At 38.9% G+C, this 20194-nt stretch overlaps 3 protein-coding genes across 3 annotated transcripts; 2 read left to right on the top strand and 1 right to left on the bottom strand.

Moving 5' to 3' along the window:
• Nucleotides 1-553: 553 nt before the first annotated feature.
• On the top strand, nt 554-3565 carry LOC135473536 (uncharacterized). The gene is made up of 3 exons (XM_064753389.1): nt 554-785; nt 1690-1896; nt 3369-3565. The coding sequence occupies exons 1-3, from the start codon at nt 554-556 to the stop codon at nt 3563-3565; spliced, it is 636 nt and encodes a 211-aa protein (XP_064609459.1).
• Nucleotides 3566-7966: 4401 nt separating this feature from the next.
• LOC135473537 (uncharacterized) lies at nt 7967-10732 on the top strand. The gene is made up of 3 exons (XM_064753390.1): nt 7967-8198; nt 9108-9314; nt 10536-10732. The coding sequence occupies exons 1-3, from the start codon at nt 7967-7969 to the stop codon at nt 10730-10732; spliced, it is 636 nt and encodes a 211-aa protein (XP_064609460.1).
• Nucleotides 10733-13790: 3058 nt separating this feature from the next.
• LOC135473178 (adenylate kinase isoenzyme 6-like) lies at nt 13791-20169 on the bottom strand. Its single transcript, XM_064753021.1, has 4 exons — nt 20121-20169; nt 17514-17665; nt 15991-16136; nt 13791-15054 (listed from the first exon to the last, which is right to left on the bottom strand). The coding sequence occupies exons 1-4, from the start codon at nt 20167-20169 to the stop codon at nt 14868-14870; spliced, it is 534 nt and encodes a 177-aa protein (XP_064609091.1). The 3' UTR covers nt 13791-14867.
• Between the last annotated feature and the right edge of the window lie 25 nt (nt 20170-20194).

The raw sequence follows: 20194 nt of genomic DNA on the forward strand, positions 1-20194 counted from the left end.
ACACACGCATGTTGGTTTAAAATACATTCTTGAGAAAACACAATCTATGGATGAAAGGAAAGAAAGAAAGGACTATAAAATGAAAAAAAATCATTTTTTTTCTCGGATTTATAAGATGTAAACGCGACAGAGTCTTACAGCAGTAATTAAGGTGAGAAGAGCACGACATCTCACAGCCTTCCTGTAAATTTGTCCTGCCGGATTGTTTGTGATAAAGCATTTGAGGTAAACAAATGTGACGGCAAACTCACCGGTTCATACGACCTCCAGTGCTCCAATCATCACATTGTCCGTGCAGATTTGCAAAGTTTTTCATCAATGGCCAGCACGTGACCTTCCAAAAGCAGACGACAAACAAACATCCGGTATAAATATGACCGAAGGTAGCAGAGCATCTGCATTCACGATATTCCATCTCTTCGAGTATTTATCAGTTTTCACTGTTTCGCTCTCGGAGAGATATAGGAAGAAGAGATTCTAAACCGTTTAAGGACATTTCTGTGCATAAATATCCAGGAAAATGTTTCGGATAATAGTCGGAACTGTTTTACTCATGTGCTGCGATTATGCCTGGAGTCAGCAATGTGACGATATCCATCCAGGCTTGTGGGTAAGAGACAATAATGACTGCCAGATCGCCTATCAGTGTAATTACGATGGCGAAATAAGTCAGCAGGTCAAATGTAACGCAAGTCAGATCTGGTCCAAACTTGCCAGCGCATGTGTGTGGGAATACGACCCTGAGAGAGACGACTGTAATGGACAGCCGATGCAACCTAAAGAGAGTGAGTACTGCACCCTTTCATTAAATATGATTGTCTCTGGTCCATACATAACAGCAAAACTTTAGAAAAGAACTTTTCATAATCGATTTAAATTATTTTAAGTAACAACTACCTCTACTCTTCTGTATTTCTCTACATTTCACCACCCCCACTTTAAGTTAGCTAGTAAAATGCCCGAAAAGCGTTCATTCTAGTGGCAAAATAGACCGTGCGTGTTTTGATCGCGGTATATATGTATTGTCAGGGATACTAAATTTTCGTCTGTATGACTGAGGTATCTAATATAGATTTCTGTCTGGAAATATATTACTATTATAATCTTAGGGAAATAATGAAGGAAGATTTAGTATTGTGAAAATTTAGTTGACATTCTCATTTCAGCATAAACCCCACAACTACGTTGAGAGAGGGTATATAAATTTCTCTAAGATTTCAATATATAAATTCTATGCTTGTAATAAAAGCTTTCCGTTCTTATCGTGAAACGTTATTTTTATGCCCCAAAATCATTTTTGAGGTATAAGTTTTGGCTTTAGTTTAACTCAGTACTTAGGGCTTGTATCTACTCCAGGCTTTTAAGCATTTAAAACTTAACAGACTGAATATTCTACAGAGAAGATGCCTGGGCGGAAGTAAATCACCAAATAAATCCTACCAAGATTCCAAGTCTGTGGTAAGATATCCTAGCTTTTCTAGCTCAGATCATATTATTTGTACATAAATAAAGTTCATTTGCTGACGTCTGAACACAAATGCTGTGGTAACTCTGCAGACACCGAGTTCGAATCAAGAGAGTGCCATTGAGTATGCATCACTTCACTTTACCGAAGCGTGCACATAATGTTATATTTGTAGCAAGCCCAATCAGTTACTAATCCCTCTTTCATAACTATCCTTGTTGTAGATGACGATCGTTGCGTGAAGAGGACAGGGAACAATCCAGATCCCGAGGACTGCTCTCGATTTGTGTCATGCGCAAACGGAACGCTGATCGCTATTCAGAAATGTGGAGAAGGAACACTCTTCTTCCCCAAAAATGACTCCTGTGAGTTCGCCCAAGTGGTGGCGCATTCATGTGGAAGCAGGCCTATTCCCGATCACATTGTCATCAGTAAGTACAGAACTCGTGTATATGGCTGTTTTCATACTAGCATTGACAGTAAAATGTAGCTCAAAGTTTGACTTCTAATATCTAAGATTATACACACTCACTTGTTCTAAGGCCTACTACAATTTCATGCAATGGAGGAGAAAGCATCCTTGTTTGGTTCGACAGCTACTAGTAGTTTAAATTAGGAGGGCAATTTTATGACGAAAGGCGGTGCTTTACTGCGGGCATTCCGTATTCCTTTACCCATAAACTTAACCCACTCTCTTGTATTTGTTTATTTAATTATTTGATTGATGTTAGATCGATGCATGACGTGGTCTTTAAGTCACCGTGATTGCATTGGTGAGAGGCTTATTGGTCATTGTACCGCGCTGACACGCTAATCACATCGGCAACTGCTCCCTTGTAAATGAAATATTCTTGAATACGGCGTTAAACACTAATCAAATTATTTTTAAAAAAAAATAAATCATAGCTAATTCATAACTCTTTGTAGGAGTTTTATACGTTATTCCTTTAGTTTGAAAATAAAATCTTTTCGGCTTCAGTTAAGTTTGCTGCAAATGTATCCGTCAGATTTCTGTTGGTAATCTTGGTGTTGTTCATCCCATTTTGGTACGTTTTAAATGCTAAAGATTGGGTAGACAACTTTTGGAAGTTGCGAAACAGTGAGTGGGTAAAATGTAAAGAAAAAGAGAAAAGTGTGTAGCACCCAAAGGACATGAGGCAAAGGATGTATCATACCGCTGTATATAAGGATAAACTCTTGGCACTTAAACCACTCTTAAATATATGTTGATTCATCAATAGATTGACATTTCCCCTTTTTAAAATCATACGACGGTAGCGCTGCACATTGATCCAACTCATGTTGACTTCCTCTCCGGTCGCACGTGGTAAGGTCTGGCATCAACCTGTGGATGGTTGTGGGTGACCCCCGGACCCGAGAAAGTTTTCTGAGCAACTCTTGCAATGACATGGAATATTCGCCAGCTTTACGTCACACTATCAGTGCACTCATACGATTTTATAATGAGTGTGTAGGGTTTTTTGAAGACTATATAGGCATAGAACCTATTATTTTGACGAAAAATCGTTTCTGCTTTGCATATAGACTGTAAGTAATACGGCCTTAATTGTCTATGCTCATGCTGGCTTCCACTCCGGACGTACGTGGGGAGGTCTCCAGCAACCTGCGGATGGTCGTGGGTGTTTTCCCTGGGCTCTCCCCGATTCTTTCTTACCGTAATACCCTCGTATTAGTGAAATATTCTTGAAAAATATGGCGTAAAACTCCAGTCAACTAAATAAATAATCACACCCAGGCCACCATGTATATTGGTAGCCATAACAAGGCAAAGACAATGGCCAAAGTACAAACCTGTAGCAATAGTTTTGCGATATCACTGAAACCTATAAGAAATGACAATTTAGGTATATATCGCATGCAAATATCTGATTTTACTTTTCAGCCGAGCCCGATCCAGAGTGCAAAGGTTTAGGTGATTCTGTCATCCCGGACCTCAGCAACTCTTGTTACTTCCACCACTGTCAGGCAGGTAAGAAGGTAAAGCGGGATAGATGTCCCCATGGCACTGCCTTCAGACACGAGGGAGGCTCCGGCAAGTGCGAGTGGTCGAAAACGAGGTGCGGGCCCCGAGAGGGTTAACGGTGGTAAGCCTTAGATAAGGCTGTCAGCGAGACGTCCCCAAGGAACAGCGTCCTTCAGCCTTGGGGCCGTTCAACCCAAGTGTCTCAGACAGTAACGGACACATCTTCTCAACTCTGGACTCAGACCATTTTTCCCCAAGTTTTATGATGCGCTGAATATTAATATTTCTCGGTGACATTTAAATAACGAGCATTATTTTAGCCAATGAACATTTACCTATAAATACCCACTGCTAGACGCTCATTGTTTTACTTTTTATATAAAAAGTATTTTCTTTGTGGGTGAAGTTTCTTCTTTAACCCAGCTACGTACATGTATGTGTGTTTATATATCATGACAGCCTGGGCATATTTTCTTTTAAAGAAGGGGTAGTTTTGATATTTTTTATCTAGATAGCTTAGCTCTGTTCTCATGTTTACTTTAATTTGTTTTGCAAAGTTGTTGAAGTGGGGTGACCAGGTTTTTTTTGTCCGGTGTACAGGCATTCCATCATATAGCCCGGCACAGAAATAATACTGCGACACTGATAATAGGTATGCAGCGTGAGACGTGTGTAGCATGTGAAGTGTGGCATGATGCAAGGGGAAGCCATGAGAGCAGACCTTTCGTCAATTTCTGACTCAGCATACCGTATAATATGACTTATACAAATCTTGCATAAGTTACAAAGTAGCGTAACGACAAGATAGCCGTAGCAGTATTACATTTGTATAGCAGTTTTGTGCGTATGTGATTGTATATTAGATAGTAGCCTTATAGAAAATAGGCAGAGATAAAAATTGATGTTTTGAGAAAAGAAAAGTGAACAAAAAAATAAAATGTGCACTTTCAGCTTCTTGTGTGTTTCATTTATATCACTGGGGACTTCATGAAGTCTCTTTATAATGGTTCACCTCTAATTTGAACGTTTCACCTTTCATCACTGATTCATTTGTACGCTCAGGTTTAGATCCTGTGTGTTTTGTGACAATTTCAATCAACGTCATCTTGGTAAATGACCTAACGATTAGTCACCTGGAACGTTCATATCGGTAGGCGGCTGGAATACAAATGTCTGTTTCGAGCCATAGATTCAAAAAATGTATTTTGCTTTATATATTTGATTGGTGATTTAACGCCGAACTTATGTACGAACCTTTCTCTTCTGCCGCGGCGATGGTTTCATAGGTAGAAGTACGTTGAGTAAAAGTCATCGTCCTTTGGAAAGTCATTGACGATTTGTTCCACGTTTGACACACATAGTTTCATACGTATGATGCAGAATCTAATCCATATTGGGAAAAGGTAAGTGATCTACAAATAACTTCATGCACACCCACCCAACTTATTATCGGTTATATATTACTACGCGGGCCCCCGGGAGTAGTGGAGGTCGTAAAATATCGTGTATTCGGGAAGGGATCTCCTGTGTTTTCGTTAATGTAAAAAAACTAGTACGCACAAGATCAGTATGCACAAGGATATATAACTTGCACATGCAAAATGTGAAGACAATATAGCATATTGCGTAACTGTAGACCAGTGACGCCCATAAATATATTGCAATCAATATCAGTGCGTGTAATTAGATACCATTTAAGCATTTATATGAACAGTTAGAATAAAACCCTGAGGTAAATTTGCATGGGGCTGTGTTTCACCGATTGCGTGTAAGCATTTGCCATGTATCACTTCGCCGTCGCTGCTCTAGTGAAATATTCCTGAGTACGGCGTAAAACACCGATGAAATCAATAAATAAATGAATAAATAAATAAATAAAACGTATCTGTTACTGAAACGTATGCCGAAGACACCAATCATTTCACCAATCTCAGTATATTATCACGATTCCATCTGGGCCATCCAGTTCCGGCGCTCTCGCCTATATGCCGATCGTCAAGCAATTAACCAACAAAAAGAATTTTGACTCCAAACAAATACACCTGGACGCCGATCACGAAGCAATATTCAACTTAAGTCAAAATTTCAAATGACTTTAAAATTCTTAATTCTTACATAACAAGGTTAAAATATTGCTTAACTATGTAAATTCCAGGCGGTCTGTCAGCAACCTGCGGATGGTTGTGTGTCTTCCCCGGGCTCTGCCCGGTTTCCTCCCACCATATTGCTGCCACCATATTCGTATAATGGAAATATTCTGGAGTACGGCGTAAAATACCAATCAAACAAATCAAACAAATAAATTTTGAGTAAGTTATTCTAAAAAAATTCCAGCTAGACTAACGGAAAGGGCCATACAAAGTTTAATAATTGAAATTTTGACTTAAGATATACCTAAGATGTTTTCGCATTCCCGTGACCAGAAAATTAGAAAAGCGTCAAAAAATACGGTAACTCCGATCGTGGAGCAAAAATACACTGCAACATTACCAAAGAAATATTAAATAAGTATTATCTCTTTTTCAAACAGAACGTATGATATATTTATAGGTATATGATTTTCCGATTATGTTCTCTAACATGTGTAAGTTTGATTGAGCTTTCATTTGGTATAAACTTGTATGAGTATCCACTTTGACAATAATGTAAGTTTGAATGAGTATCCAAGTTTAATGTTTAAGTCTGAACGAGGATACAGTATTGCGTTGTATGAGTCTTGAGGATCCAGTTTTGGGATGCATAAATCTGAATGAGAATCCAGTTTCACTATGTATGAGTTGTACGGCGTATAAATCTGTAGGAGGATTCAGTTCACCTATGTACAAGTTGAATGTACATCCAGGTTTACAACGGTATGGCTAGGCTTTAATGTGGACCTAGTTCGAAAGTCTATGTTAGCATCCTCTTTATTTATACAACGATGCATATAACTATAATCCTGTGTTTATTTATATAAATACCGTACAAAAAATATTTCACCTTCATGACCACGACCTTTTTCATACGTGAGGGAGACCAGAATGCACGAAGTAAAACAAAATGACTTTGGCAGGTAAACAATGAACTTCGTTACGTATGGCAGGCATTTAGATTTTAACCCGTAGAGGGAAAGAAATTCATGTAAGATCCCTCTGAGTAGAACCACCTATTGATGTCAACCAGCACGGTTTTAGCCAGCATAGTCCAAGAACAGTGCAAGCTGAGGAATCATGAAAATTCCCTGCATGGCCGAGGTTGGGTTTGAACAAAAGCCCGGTGGATCAATCTATTTTGACTACGTATCCATATAGGTTTGCGTAAATCTGTTTGATAAACGACAGGCTGTAGTACGTCAGGCAAAAAAGGCTTGCACATTATCAAACTGGATGTACATACATGTCTCGGGTCATATAGACGACTTTACGTCATGGGGACCAGGAAAGAACCAGTGGTTTTCTACAAGATAGCCTATAGAGGACAGGAAAGAGACTTTTTAGAAGGATCCCTGCAATTTAACAGTGTATAATAATCACGTATGAAGATGAACACAAGTTCATTTTGGATAAATATTCGTGTAGACAGAGACAGCTCTGTGCATGGTCCAGTTAATAAGACGATAGAGAGTCTCACTGAATTAGGCTGACTGGAGAGGGGTCTTTATCAATTTGATAGATTATCGATTAGAATGTCTTCTGCGCAGAAGTCATTTAGTGAAAGGACAGATTATGTTTAATTTTCCATTTGCTTTTGAGCATGTCATAGTGATATAATGCCATATCCCCTTAACAAAGTGCCTAACCGTTTTGATCACAAGACGCAAAAGCAGAAGAGTTTGTCTAGGAATGTGGCCATTGCCGACTTCACAGGTTCAGATTTTTACCTCATGTTTCAAGCTTCTGTAATTGGTTTTTAATTCCGCAATCATGGAGTGTTTTACACAGCTTTGGCCGGAGCTTAACTTTAGCCACTCACGTCCTTTTTCACACACGCATGTTGGTTTAAAATACATTCTTGAGAAAACACAATCTATGGATGAAAGGAAAGAAAGAAAGAAAGGACTATAAAATGAAAAAAAATCATTTTTTTCTCGGTTTTACAAGATGTAAACGCGACAGAGTCTTACAGCAGTAATTAAGGTGAGAAGAGCACGAAATCTCACAGCCTTCCTGTAAGTTTGTCCTGCCGGATTGTTTGTGATAAAACATTTGGGGTAAACAAATGTGACGGCAAACTCACCGGTTCATACGACCTCCAGCGCTCCAGTCATCACATTGTCCGTGCAGATTTGCAAAGCTTTTCATCAATGGCCAGCACGTGACCTTCCAAAAGCAGACGACAAACAAACATCCGGTATAAATATGACCGAAGGTAGCAGAGCATCTGCATTCACGATATTCCATCTCTTCGAGTGTTTGTCAGTTTTCACTGTTTTGCTCTCGGAGAGAGATAGGAAAAACAGATTCTAAACCGTTTTAGGACATTTCTGTGCATAAATATCCAGGAAAATGTTTCGGATAATAGTCGGAACTGTTTTACTCATGTGCTGCGATTACGCCTGGGGTCAGGAATGTGACGATGTCCATCCAGGCTTGTGGGTAAGAGACAATAATGACTGCCAGATCGCCTATCAGTGTGATTACGATGGCAAAATAAGTCAGCAGGTCAAATGTAACGCAAGTCAGATTTGGTCCAAACTTGCCAGCGCATGTGTGTGGGAATACGACCCTGAGAGAGACGACTGTAATGGACAGCCGATGCAACCTAAAGAGAGTGAGTACTGCACCCTTTCATTAAATATGATTGTCTCTGGTCCATACATAACAGTAAAACTTTGGAAAAGAACTTCATAATCGATTTAAATTATTTTAAGTCCCAATTACCTCTACTCTTCTGCATTTCTCTACATTTCACCACCCCCACTTCAAGTTAGCTAGTAAAATGCCTGAAAAGCGTCCATTCTAGTTGCAAAATAGACCGTGCGTGTTTTGATCGCGGTATATATGTATTGTCAGGGATACTAAATTTTCGTGTGTATGACTGAGGTATCTAATATAGATTTCTGTCTGGAAATATATTACTATTATAATCTTAGGGAAATAATAAAGGAAGATTCAGTATTGTGAAAATTTAGTTGACATTCTCATTTCAGCATAAACCCCACAACTACGTTGAGAGAGGGTATATAAATTTCTCTAAGATTTCAATATATAAATTCTATGCTTGTAATAAAAGCTTTCCGTTTTTATCGTGAAACGTTATTTTTATGCCCCAAAATCATTTCTGAGGTATAAGTTTTGGCTTTAGTTTAACTCAGTACTTAGGGCTTGTATCTACTCCAGGCTTTTAAGCATTTAAAACTTAACAGACTGAATATTCTACAGAGAAGATGCCAGGGCGGAAGTAAATCACCAAATAAATCCTACCAAGATTCCAAGTAAAGATATCCAAATAAGATAATCTAGCTTTTCTAGCTCAGATCATATTATTTGTACATAGATAAAGTTCATTTGCTGACGTCTGAACACAAATGTTGTGGTAACTCTGCAGACACCGAGTTCGAATCAAGAGAGTGCCATTGAGTATGCATCACTTCACTTTACCGAAGCGTGCACATAATGTTATATTTGTAGCAAGCCCCATCAGTTACTAATCCCTCTTTCATAACTATCCTTGTTGTAGATGACGATCGTTGCGTGAAGAGGACAGGGAACAATCCAGATCCCGAGGACTGCTCTCGATTTGTGTCATGCGCAAACGGAACGCTGATCGCTATTCAGAAATGTGGAGAAGGAACACTCTTCTTCCCCAAAAATGACTCCTGTGAGTTCGCCCAAGTGGTGGCGAAATCATGTGGAAGCAGGCCTATTCCCGATCACATTGTTATCAGTAAGTACAGAACTCGTGTATATGGCTGTTTTGATACTAGCATTGACAGTAAAATGTAGCTCAAAGTTTGACTTCTAATATCTAAGATTATACACACTCACTTGTTCTAAGGCCTGCTATAATTTCATGCAATGGAGGAGAAAGCATCCTTGTTTGGTTCGACAGCTACTAGTAGTTTAAATTAGGAGGGCAATTTTATGACGAAAGACGGTGCTTTACTACGGCATTTCGTATTCCTTTACCCATAAACTTATGCATAACCCGCTGTTTTGTATTTATTTATTTAATTATTTGATTGATGTTAGATCGATGCATGAGGTGGTGAGAGGCTTATTGGTCATTGTACCGCGCTGACACGCTAATCACATCGGCAACTGCTCCCTTGTAAATGAAATATTCTTGAATACGGCGTTAAACACTAATCAAATTATTTAAAAACAAAATAAATCATAGCTAATTCATAACTCTTTGTAGGAGTTTTATACGTTATTCCTTTAGTTCGAAAATAAAATCTTTTCGGCTTCAGTTAAGTTTGCTGCAAATATATCCGTTTGATTTCTGTTGGTAATCTTGGTGTTGTTCATCCCATTTTGGTACGTTTTAAATGCTAAAGATTGGATAGACAACTTTTGGAAGTTGCGAAACAGTGAGTGGGTAAAATGTAAAGAAAAAGAGAAAAGTGTGTAGCACCACAAGGGTATGAGGCAAAGGATGTATCATACCGCTGTATATAAGGATAACCTCTTGGCACTTAAACCACTCTTAAATATATGTTGATTCATCAATAGACTGACATTTCCCCTTTTTAAAATCATACGACGGTAGCGCTGCACATTGATCCAACTCATGTTGACTTCCTCTCCGGTCGCACGTGGTAAGGTCTGGCATCAACCTGTGGATGGTTGTGGGTGACCCCCGGACCCGAGAAAGTTTTCTGAGCAACTCTTGCAATGACATGGAATATTCGCCAGCTTCTTACCGATTCTTTCTTACCGTAATACCTTCGTATTAGTGAAATATTCTTGAAAAATATGGCGTAAAACTCCAGTCAACTAAATAAATAATCACACCCAGGCCACCATGTATATTGGTAGCCATAGCTAGGCAAAGACAATGGCCAAAGTACAAACCTGTAGCAATAGTTTTGCGATTTCACTGAAACCTATAAGAAATGACAATTTAGGTATATATCGCATGCAAATATCTGATTTTACTTTTCAGCCGAGCCCGATCCAGAGTGCAAAGGTTTAGGTGATTCTGTCATCCCGGACCTCAGCAACTCTTGTTACTTCCACCACTGTCAGGCAGGTAAGAAGATAAAGCGGGATAGATGTCCCCATGGCACTGCCTTCAGACACGAGGGAGGCTCCGGCAAGTGCGAGTGGTCGAAAACGAGGTGCGGGCCCCGAGAGGGTTAACGATGGTAAGCCTTAGATAAGGCTGTCAGCGAGACGTCCCCAAGGAACAGCGTCCTCCAGCCTGGGGGCCCTTCAGACCAAGTGTCTCAGACAGTAACGGACACATCTTCTCAACTCTGTACTCAAACCATTTTTTTTTAAGTTTTATGTTGCGCTGAATATTAATATTTCTCGGTGACACTTAAATAACGAGAATTATTTTAGCCAATTGAACATTTACCTATAAATACCCACTGCTAGACGCTCATTGTTTTACTTTTTTATATAAAAAGTATTTTCTTTGTGGGTGGAGTTTCTTCTTTAACTCAGCTACGTATGTGTGTTCATATATCATTAGAGCCTGGGCATATTTTCTTTTAAAGAAGGGGTAGTTTTGATATTTTTTATCTAGATAGCTTAGCTGTGTTCTTATGTTTACTTTAATTTGTTTTGCAAAGTTGTTGAAGTGGGGTGACCAGGTTGTTTTTGTCCGGTGTACAGGCATTCCATCATATAGCCCGGCACAGAAATAATACTGCGACACTGATAATAGGTATGCAGCGTGAGACGTGTGTAGCATGTGAAGTGTGGCATGATGCAAGGGGAAGCCATGAGAGCAGACCTTTCGTCAATTTCTGACTCAGCATACCGTATAATATGACTTATACAAAACTTGCATAAGTTACAAAGTAGCGTAACGACAAGATAGCCGTAGCAGTATTACATTTGTATAGCAGTTTTGTGCGTATGTGATTGTGTCTTAGATAGTAGCCTTAGAGAAAATAGGCAGAGATAAAAATTGATGTTTCGAGAAAAGAAAAGTGAACGAAAAAATAAAATGTGCACTTTCAGCTTCTTTTGTGTTTCATTTATATCACTGGGGACTTCAAGAAGTCTCTTTACAATGGTTCACCTCTAATTTGAATGTTTCACCTTTCGTCACTGCTTCAATTCCACGCTAAAGTTTAGATCCTGTGTCAATTCTCTTGTAATTGAATACAGACTGGGCGTTCAGAATCTTCGTGGTTGTGTCTAAATCCGCTTAACCCGGAGATAGGAGCGTTGTGTTCATCCTGCTGAACTAGATCGCCACATTGGATACATGAACAATTGAAATCAAAGCGCAACTGGGATACATATGTATCAACAACTTATATACTAGCATGCTGCACGATTTGAATATTGATTTCACTTATTGAAATCTTATGTACGAACCTTTCTCTTCTACCGCGGCGATGGTTTTATAGGTAGAAATACGTTGAGTAAAAACCATCGTCCTTTGGAAAATCACTGAGGATTTGTTCCACGTTTGACACACATAGTTTAATACGTATGATGCAGAATCTAAGCATATTGAGTAATTCTAGACCAGTGACGCCCATAAACATATTGCAATCAACATCAGTGCATGTAATTAGTTACCATTTAAGTATTTACATGAACAGTTAGAATAAAACCCTAACTAAGGTAAATTTACATGGGGGCTGTATTTCAAAGATTGCGTGTAAGCATTTGCCATATATCACATTCTCGTCGCCACTCTGGTTTTACTCTTTGTGCTGTGGTCTTCTGTATTTTGTCTCAGAAAAGCGTGATCTCACCATTGGTATAACTATAATGAAATGCCTATAGACTGGTCTACAATATGTTCGTAAATTAAGAATTAGAAAGTATCCCTCACGAAATTTCGCGTGCGCAGTCGTGTAAGGCGGTAATGCGCGGTTTGGTATAAAGGGTTTTTGTTTTGTTTTTTTGATTGGTGTTTATGTTGTACTCAAGAATATTTCACTTATACGACGGTTTTAGTTTTACAATGAGTACAGTTCTCTTGTAAGTAAATATGGGCAGAGCGCCCAGAATCTCTGGCGCTCTGCATCATGGTTGTGTGTAATTGCGCTTAACCCGAGCTAGGAGCACTATATTCATCGTGTTGAATTAGATCGCCACGCTGGATGTATGAACAGCTATACTCAAAGCGCAGCTGAGATACACATTTTGTTATCGACTATTGATATTCTAGCATGGTACACAACTTGAATACTGATTTCACTCAGTCGACTAGAACATATCTAGCGTCTTTCCTACATCATTGAAAACGTGGTAGCTGGCAAAAGGTCACACGTAACCGGTGAAATACCGCCTCTTATCAATTTACCTCAGTCAGGGTTTTATTCTCACTGTTCATGTAAATGCATAAATAGTAGCAATTTACACGCACCATAGCACCATGGCTTAAGCAAATTAGGTTAAAAAAGTGCAGTGATGTTAACTGCAATTTATTAGACGTCACTGGTCTAAAATTACTCAAAATGCTGAGTTGTCCTCACATTTAACATACAATCACATTAAAACACTCTATTGTAATAACAATTGTGGTCGTGGGTTTTCCTCTGGATCTGCCCGATTTCCTCCCACAATAATCCTATCCGCCGTCGTATAAGTGAAATATTCTTGAGTATGGCGTAAAGCACCAATTAAATACACATATAAATAAATAAAATAAAAATAAAATATCACAATGTATATAGCATATTCTGCAGACAAAAACGGCATAACCGTTGTGAACTGATAGGACATGTTGAATTTTGTGTCAATTCATGCAAGTTTCACTCCAGCTAAACATCGTTCATTCATTATATAATCAGGCCATGGTTTCTTCTTGAGAGGTGATCTGGGCCAAGTGTTTATTTATTTCATTAGAATTGTACGCTGTACTCAGGAATATTTCACCAGCATTATGGTGGGAGATATACAGGCGGAGAAATGCGGGCTCGGGAGCTCTACTCTGTTAAGCGTTGGGATCGAAAAAACTGGCTTTCCGAACCCTTTTTGTATCCCAATAGCAGCATTCACTATCAGTGAAGTACAGAGGAGTGTGCCACCCTCTCTTTATAAGCAAACTTCTATTTATGTACATATACTTCTGATATCACTCGTGTTTCAAAGACTGTATCGGAACGGACATTAGACGTACATGATGAAAAAGTCTTCCCTTCCTTGTGACTGAGAGACAAAACCAATAGTAATCTTCAAAGAACATCTTGAAAATTATAAATGCAAAAGTAACCATCCACAATTTATTTCAAAACATTAATAAATCGCCATTAGTACATTTTATCTTCACATGTTTCAAAAGTCGTTCAAAAGTATCTGTTCGGGTCATTGATGCCATGATCACTCATCAAACTGAACATATGTATGTTTAATTACCGTAACAACCTGCAAACAAGAAAGCATCCATGCATTTCCTGGTAGGTGTCAAAACTGATCCACACAACAACTCTTCGAATAAAAGATCTACTTTTGAGCAAGGAGTTATTGTCCTCACAGAAGTATGATGTTTGCAGACCTGTTTGTTGAGATTTAACCGTTTAAAAAGTTTGCAATTTGAACTGTGAATGTAGAGAATTTTGGCCACTATGTCCTTAAGGCCCCCTCCTTTAAGCAGCCATACTTGTACATCATCAGCGAGAGTAAGTTGTAGAAAAATTACTGGTTTACCACGGGCAAGGCAAACAGTTTACCGGCCGTTTGATTTCTATTCACAACATTTTTAACATGTACATTTATCCACTATCCAGTATAACAAAAAAATGTGAACACTTATAACAAAAGAAGAATGGAATTGCACATTCATGCATACAATAACAAAAACAAAACAAAAAGATTTTGTAGCATTTCGTGTAACACTTACAATGTGTACAAGACACTCTGTCCCAAAAGCCATTCAGTCTTAAATTAAATAACGACTAAAACAAATTTCTCATCCAGTGAAAACCAGTGAAATGTGCTTATTCAAACTGATGAGAAACAAAGTTACATCTGCTTTTCAATAAAGCAGCAGTAAAATATCAGGCCACAGGGTTTACAAGGTTCTCCTGAAGAACTGCATCCTGCTACTTTCAGTCTGCACCATGTGTCCGAAAGAAATGAGCTACACTAAAGGGAGATCACTTCAACTAACCAATCTCATATCTGTCATACTTTCTTTACTTTGCCTTCTTCATGTGTCCCACTGCTCTTTCACTCTTGTCTCCCTTGATCATTTGCTTTTGATAAGCTACCGGAACAGCACAAGCCTCATCGTGTAAATACATGTCAAGTGAGCACATGTAATTGTGGAGCTGTATTCTCAGTCAATAAACATGCCTAGATGCTAGTGAGTGGCCTTCCATTGCTCTATCCAGGCAATAATTTTCTCTAAATTTTCCTCTAGGTCATCTGGTGTGTTGCTTGTCAGTTCATGAACGATTTCGGGCTTGTACGATTCCTTAGCCTCCTCAAGGATTGTCTGGAATATTTCACACTGAATGTTGTCTTCAAGTTTCTTCCCAGCGTAGCCTCTATACAAGAAGAAAAAATATTTATCTAATTTATTACTTGATAGGTGTTTTACGCCATACTCAAGAATAATGAGTATTGAGAAAATTGAGTATCATATGACAGCAGCCAGCATTATGGGGTAAGGAAACTGGGCACAGCTCAGGGTAACCCATGACCTTCCGTAGGTTGCTGACAGACATTCTCACATCCTGCCGGAGAGGAAGCCAGCAAGAGCTGGACTTGAACTCACAGCTATATTAAGACTAATAAACATCACTAAACTTCTTAAGTAACAATATACATTACCATAGTTCACTGGGCTGATTCCACACGGCCATTTCTGAGTGAAGTAACAATATAAAATCTCACCACAAAGCCCAGTTCATAATACTGAAATTTTAGACGTGTCTCGAGATCACATTCAAAAACCTATCTCAGAGTGGTACAAAATGATTACTACCCTTTGCTGTATTCTGTTGTACAACATACACTACCCTTAGCTGTATTCTGTTGTATAGCATGCATTACCCTTCCCTCTATTCTGTTGTACAACATACACTACCCTTAGCTGTATTCTGTTGTATAGCATGCATTACCTTTCGCTCTATTCTGTTGTACAACATACACTACCCTTAGCTGTATTCTGTTGTATAGCATGCATTACCCTTGGCTGTATTCTGTTGTACAACATACACTACCCTTTGCTGTATTCTGTTGTATAGCATGCATTACCCTTGGCTGTATTCTGTTGTACAACATACACTACCCTTTGCTGTATTCTGTTGTATAGCATGCACTACCCTTCGCTGTATTCCGTTGTACAGTGTATACAACCCTTTGCTTTATTCTGTTGTACAACATATATTACCCTGCCATACCGCATACACTACCCTTTGCTGTATTCTGTTTTACAGCATATACTACTCTTTGCTCTACTCTCTACAGTGTATACTAACCTTTGTTGTAGTCTATCATATAGATGGGAAGTATCTGTTCTCAGCACAAAGACAATGTCAAACCAGCGTTCAGGGAAGAAGTCACAGCCATGATAATCCACAATGTTGTTACCATCTCTCATACCCTCATCCAGTTCATCTATAACCTAAAGCATGAAAACAGAACTCAATAATTTGCAATTAGCAAAGGCCTATCAATATCTGCATCTTTCATTTCTGTGCTGCCATTCTAAATTTTCTCCCCTCCCTGTTTCCTCCGGTCTTTTGCAAAGTGAAATGCAGCAATTATTATTATGCTGGTGTTATTCATCCACTACAGAACAGTCATACTCCTCATCCCTGTCTCAAACAACCCTACTGCTTAAATACAGTTAATACTAAATCACCACAGACAGTGTGTCTCCCTACCCTATCCCCATCCCATCCCTCACACAGCCCTACTCTCATACAGTTATTAGTAGATTACAGATAGTGTGTGGTAATCTATCCTATCCCTCATACAGTTATTAGTAGATTACAGATAGTGCGTGGTAATCTAGCCTATCGCTCATGCAGTTATTGCTAGATTACAGATAGTGTGTGGTAATCTATTCTATCCCTCATGAAGTTATTACTAGATTACAGATAGTGTGCGGTAATCTATCCTATCCCTCACGCAGTTATTGCTAGATTACAGATAGTGTGTGGTAATCTATCCTATCCCTCATACAGTTATTACTAGATTACAGATAGTGTGAGGTAATCTATCCTATCCCTCATACAGTTATTACTAGATTACAGATAGTGTGCGGTAATCTATCCTATCCCTCACGCAGTTATTGCTAGATTACAGATAGTGTGTGGTAATCTATCCTTTTCCTCATACAGTTATTACTAGATTACAGATAGTGTGAGGTAATCCAGCCTATCCCTCACGCAGTTATTACTAGATTACAGATGGTGTGAGGTAATCTATCTTATCCCTCATGCAGTTATTACTAGATTACAGATAGTGTGAGGTAATCTATCCTATCCCTCATACAGTTATTGCTAGATTACAGATAGTGTGTGGTAACCTATCGTATCACTCATGCAGTTATTACTAGATTACAGACAGTGTGAGGTAATCTATCCTATCCCTCACTCAGTTATTATTAGGTTACAGATAGTGCGTGGTAATCTAGCCTATTGCTCATGCAGTTATTGCTAGATTACAGATAGTGTGAGGTAATCTACCCTACCCCTCCTACAGTTATTACTAAGTTACAGATAGTGTGAGGTAATCAATCCTATCCCTCATGCAGTTATTACTAGAGTACAGATAGTGTGTGGTGATCTATTCTATCCCTCATACAGTTATTACTAGATTACAGATAGTGTGAGGTAATCTAGCCTATCCCTCACGCAGTTATTCCTAGATCACGTCTTATAATAAACATGTTATTGTGCCTTTACAAATTAATAAGCCATAGGATCAACAATTGGGAAATTGGGGATACAACTTAGGGACTCAAGATTAAAGTGAAAAACATTAACATGCCTACCCTGTCCTCATCCAGCACAGGACACTGGTACTCCTCATCCCACCCCTCATACAGCTCAGCCTGCTTCGCAACTTCCCCAATGTTGAAGTAGTTCATGGCACATTTCTGCGACAGTTCTACACCCAGAGTTGTCTTCCCAGTTCCTGGAGTACCTGGATAAGACAGACAGAACTCAGACAACATATATCATCATACCGCGTTATACACAAGGTTTAGAACTGTTATAGCAAGGTTTGCTGTATTTTACACCATAGATAGAGTGATATAACTTCACTGAAGAATGTCCTTTTCACAATGAACATCTGAGATTTTATTTATTATTTCACTGATGTTTTACGCCATACTTAAGAATATTTCACTTATTTGGCCAGCATTATGTTGAGAGGAAAACGGGAAGAGCCCGAAAGAAACCCACAACCATCCACAGGTTGCTGGCAGACATTCCCTCATCCAGCCACAGATAAAGCCAGCATGAGCTGGACTTGAACTCACAGCGACTGCATTGGTGAGAGGCACATGGGTCATGTGCAGCACTGGTGTGCTAACCACCTTGGCCACATAAGCCCCCAAAAAATCTGAGAAGCAGGCTATCATATAAATATGGTAAAGAACACCTGATTCTTTTCTACCCAAAACACCTCAATCATAAACGCAACACTACTGCCTGTGTCGGTCAGTAATCTGCTATTTAGATGTTCATTCTGAAAAGCGGTATATGTAAATTTGAGGTAGTCATCATGAGGTAGAGTGTCATCAGTTTATTGAAGACTATACTTTTGACAATGAACAGCGCAAAAGAAAAGGTTGATGCTTTTGTTGCTCTCTGACACATTTCTCAGATGTTCATTATGAAATGAAATTCCTCAAAGAATTCACATCACAGGAGTTTTAAAGTTGAGGTTCCTATGACATGGAGAAGTGACGTCAATTCATTGAAGAAGCAGCTTTTCAGAATGTAACTATTAGTCTTTACAACTGCCAAGCATTGCCCCATAGACCATTACAGCAACCTACTTTACAGCCGGATCCTAACCATCAACCCTACGCCCTCTGTGGTAGGATGGTCCGTGTATTCTACGCCCACTATATGCCACCCTGGCCAGACCCTGATCAAACACACAGGGTCGGCGTAGGGTTTTCCCATGGTCCGCAGACAGTCCGTGCATGGTGGCGCCATGGTCAATTTATCATTTTACGACACCCACTCACTTGCTGAAGTTTGATGTAACGACATCGGACGTACACTGTAGGCCTTGTATTATTTGCGAGATTTTCTCTTATGGACTTTTATAATGTTATTACTGATTTTGAACATAACATGTGCACTGACGAGCCTGATATTTCATGAAAGGTCATTATTTGAGCTATACTAAAATAACAGCAAAAACTGGACTGGAATTGTGCCAACAGATTTCTTTTTACCGGTACCAAAAATCTCTGGTTTTGATTTTTACTTTCTTTAGTGTATGTCCATAATTTATACATGGAAAGGTAGAGGAATATTCTCAAAATATACAATACATTTTATATCCTGATTTTATGCTAGACTTAGGATGCATATATACACATCGCATGTCTTCACGCGTATATAAATGCTACATGTGATTGCACACGTCTTATAATAAACATGTTTTTGTGCCTTTACAAATTAATAATCCATAGGATCAACGATTGGGAAATTGGGGATACAAGTTAGGGACTCAAGATTAAAGGGAAAAACATTAACATGCTGACCTTTATACCTGTCAGTGGTTTGAATTTTATAAATTGTTGACCTCATGTGATGTACCGATATGACTCATTACATATACATTTTCAATAGAGGTTTTTTAGCATTTGTAAGCACGCAGACTCACACACAACACAAAATGAAGTCAAATATTTTGTGCAATTTTGTATCCAACATGGAACAGCGATAAATTTACTGATAAGCCAAAGAACTCGAGCCTGCTTTCAAATTCTGAAACACTGCCACTGTTGTCCTGTGATGTACAACACCTGACTTCAGAGAAAGCAATGTGTTGCACATACATGTATTTGTAGGCACATAACTCTGCCATTAATGCCTCTAAGTAGGCTTGATACTTAATAATTAGTAAAGTAATTTATATTAAAACAAAAAATTGTATACTCGAGACCCTTGGTACAAACTTGAATCCACTCTCCTCAAGAGAACAGTGTATACCAGTAGGGGTCCCAAACAGTAAGCGTATCCTACGCTGACCATGGGCCGACCGTCAGCGTACCCTCCAGCCACAATGTATACTGTATATGTAATACTCTTTACAACATCCTATTTGTTGTGAAAAACAGATTCTTCAATGAATTGACGTCACTCCACCACGTGACAACACACAATACTTCATAGCTTTCCAAAATAGCGCTACACTTAACACACGAGGCTACAGAGCAACATTCAACAGTTTTTGTCTGCATTTACCCTGGGTACCGAAAAATTGGACCATTTATGGGCGTGTACAGTGACACGCATCATTCGTAGCACGTCTGAACTCTCTGTAATATCGTAACCCTTACATTTCTACATATTCCCTTCAGTATCAACGTGAGGTGCAATAACCCAATGTCAAACTAACCCTTACATCTTACCAGTTAGCAAAATATTCGGTCCCATTGCGCCATGTGCTTTGACGTCCATCCTTGGGAGAAAAGTAAATTGTATA

This window comes from Liolophura sinensis, chromosome 8, assembly GCF_032854445.1.
Source record: "Liolophura sinensis isolate JHLJ2023 chromosome 8, CUHK_Ljap_v2, whole genome shotgun sequence".
Taxonomy (NCBI): domain Eukaryota; kingdom Metazoa; phylum Mollusca; class Polyplacophora; order Chitonida; family Chitonidae; genus Liolophura; species Liolophura sinensis.

What these genes read in the sequence shown, in the direction of transcription:
- LOC135473536 (XM_064753389.1), top strand. Translation starts at nt 554, where the DNA reads ATGTGCTGCGATTATGCCTGGAGTCAGCAATGTGACGATATCCATCCA. An exon ending in GCCGATGCAACCTAAAGAGA is followed by an intron (nt 786 to 1,689) that starts GTGAGTACTGCA and finishes TCCTTGTTGTAG; the next exon opens with ATGACGATCGTTGCGTGAAG. An exon ending in TCCCGATCACATTGTCATCA is followed by an intron (nt 1,897 to 3,368) that starts GTAAGTACAGAA and finishes TTTACTTTTCAG; the next exon opens with CCGAGCCCGATCCAGAGTGC.
- LOC135473537 (XM_064753390.1), top strand. Translation starts at nt 7,967, where the DNA reads ATGTGCTGCGATTACGCCTGGGGTCAGGAATGTGACGATGTCCATCCA. An exon ending in GCCGATGCAACCTAAAGAGA is followed by an intron (nt 8,199 to 9,107) that starts GTGAGTACTGCA and finishes TCCTTGTTGTAG; the next exon opens with ATGACGATCGTTGCGTGAAG. An exon ending in TCCCGATCACATTGTTATCA is followed by an intron (nt 9,315 to 10,535) that starts GTAAGTACAGAA and finishes TTTACTTTTCAG; the next exon opens with CCGAGCCCGATCCAGAGTGC.
- LOC135473178 (XM_064753021.1), bottom strand. Translation starts at nt 20,169, where the DNA reads ATGGACGTCAAAGCACATGGCGCAATGGGACCGAATATTTTGCTAACT. An exon ending in CTGTGCTGGATGAGGACAGG is followed by an intron (nt 16,137 to 17,513) that starts GTAGGCATGTTA and finishes TTCATGCTTTAG; the next exon opens with GTTATAGATGAACTGGATGA. An exon ending in TATGATAGACTACAACAAAG is followed by an intron (nt 15,055 to 15,990) that starts GTTAGTATACAC and finishes CTTCTTGTATAG; the next exon opens with AGGCTACGCTGGGAAGAAAC.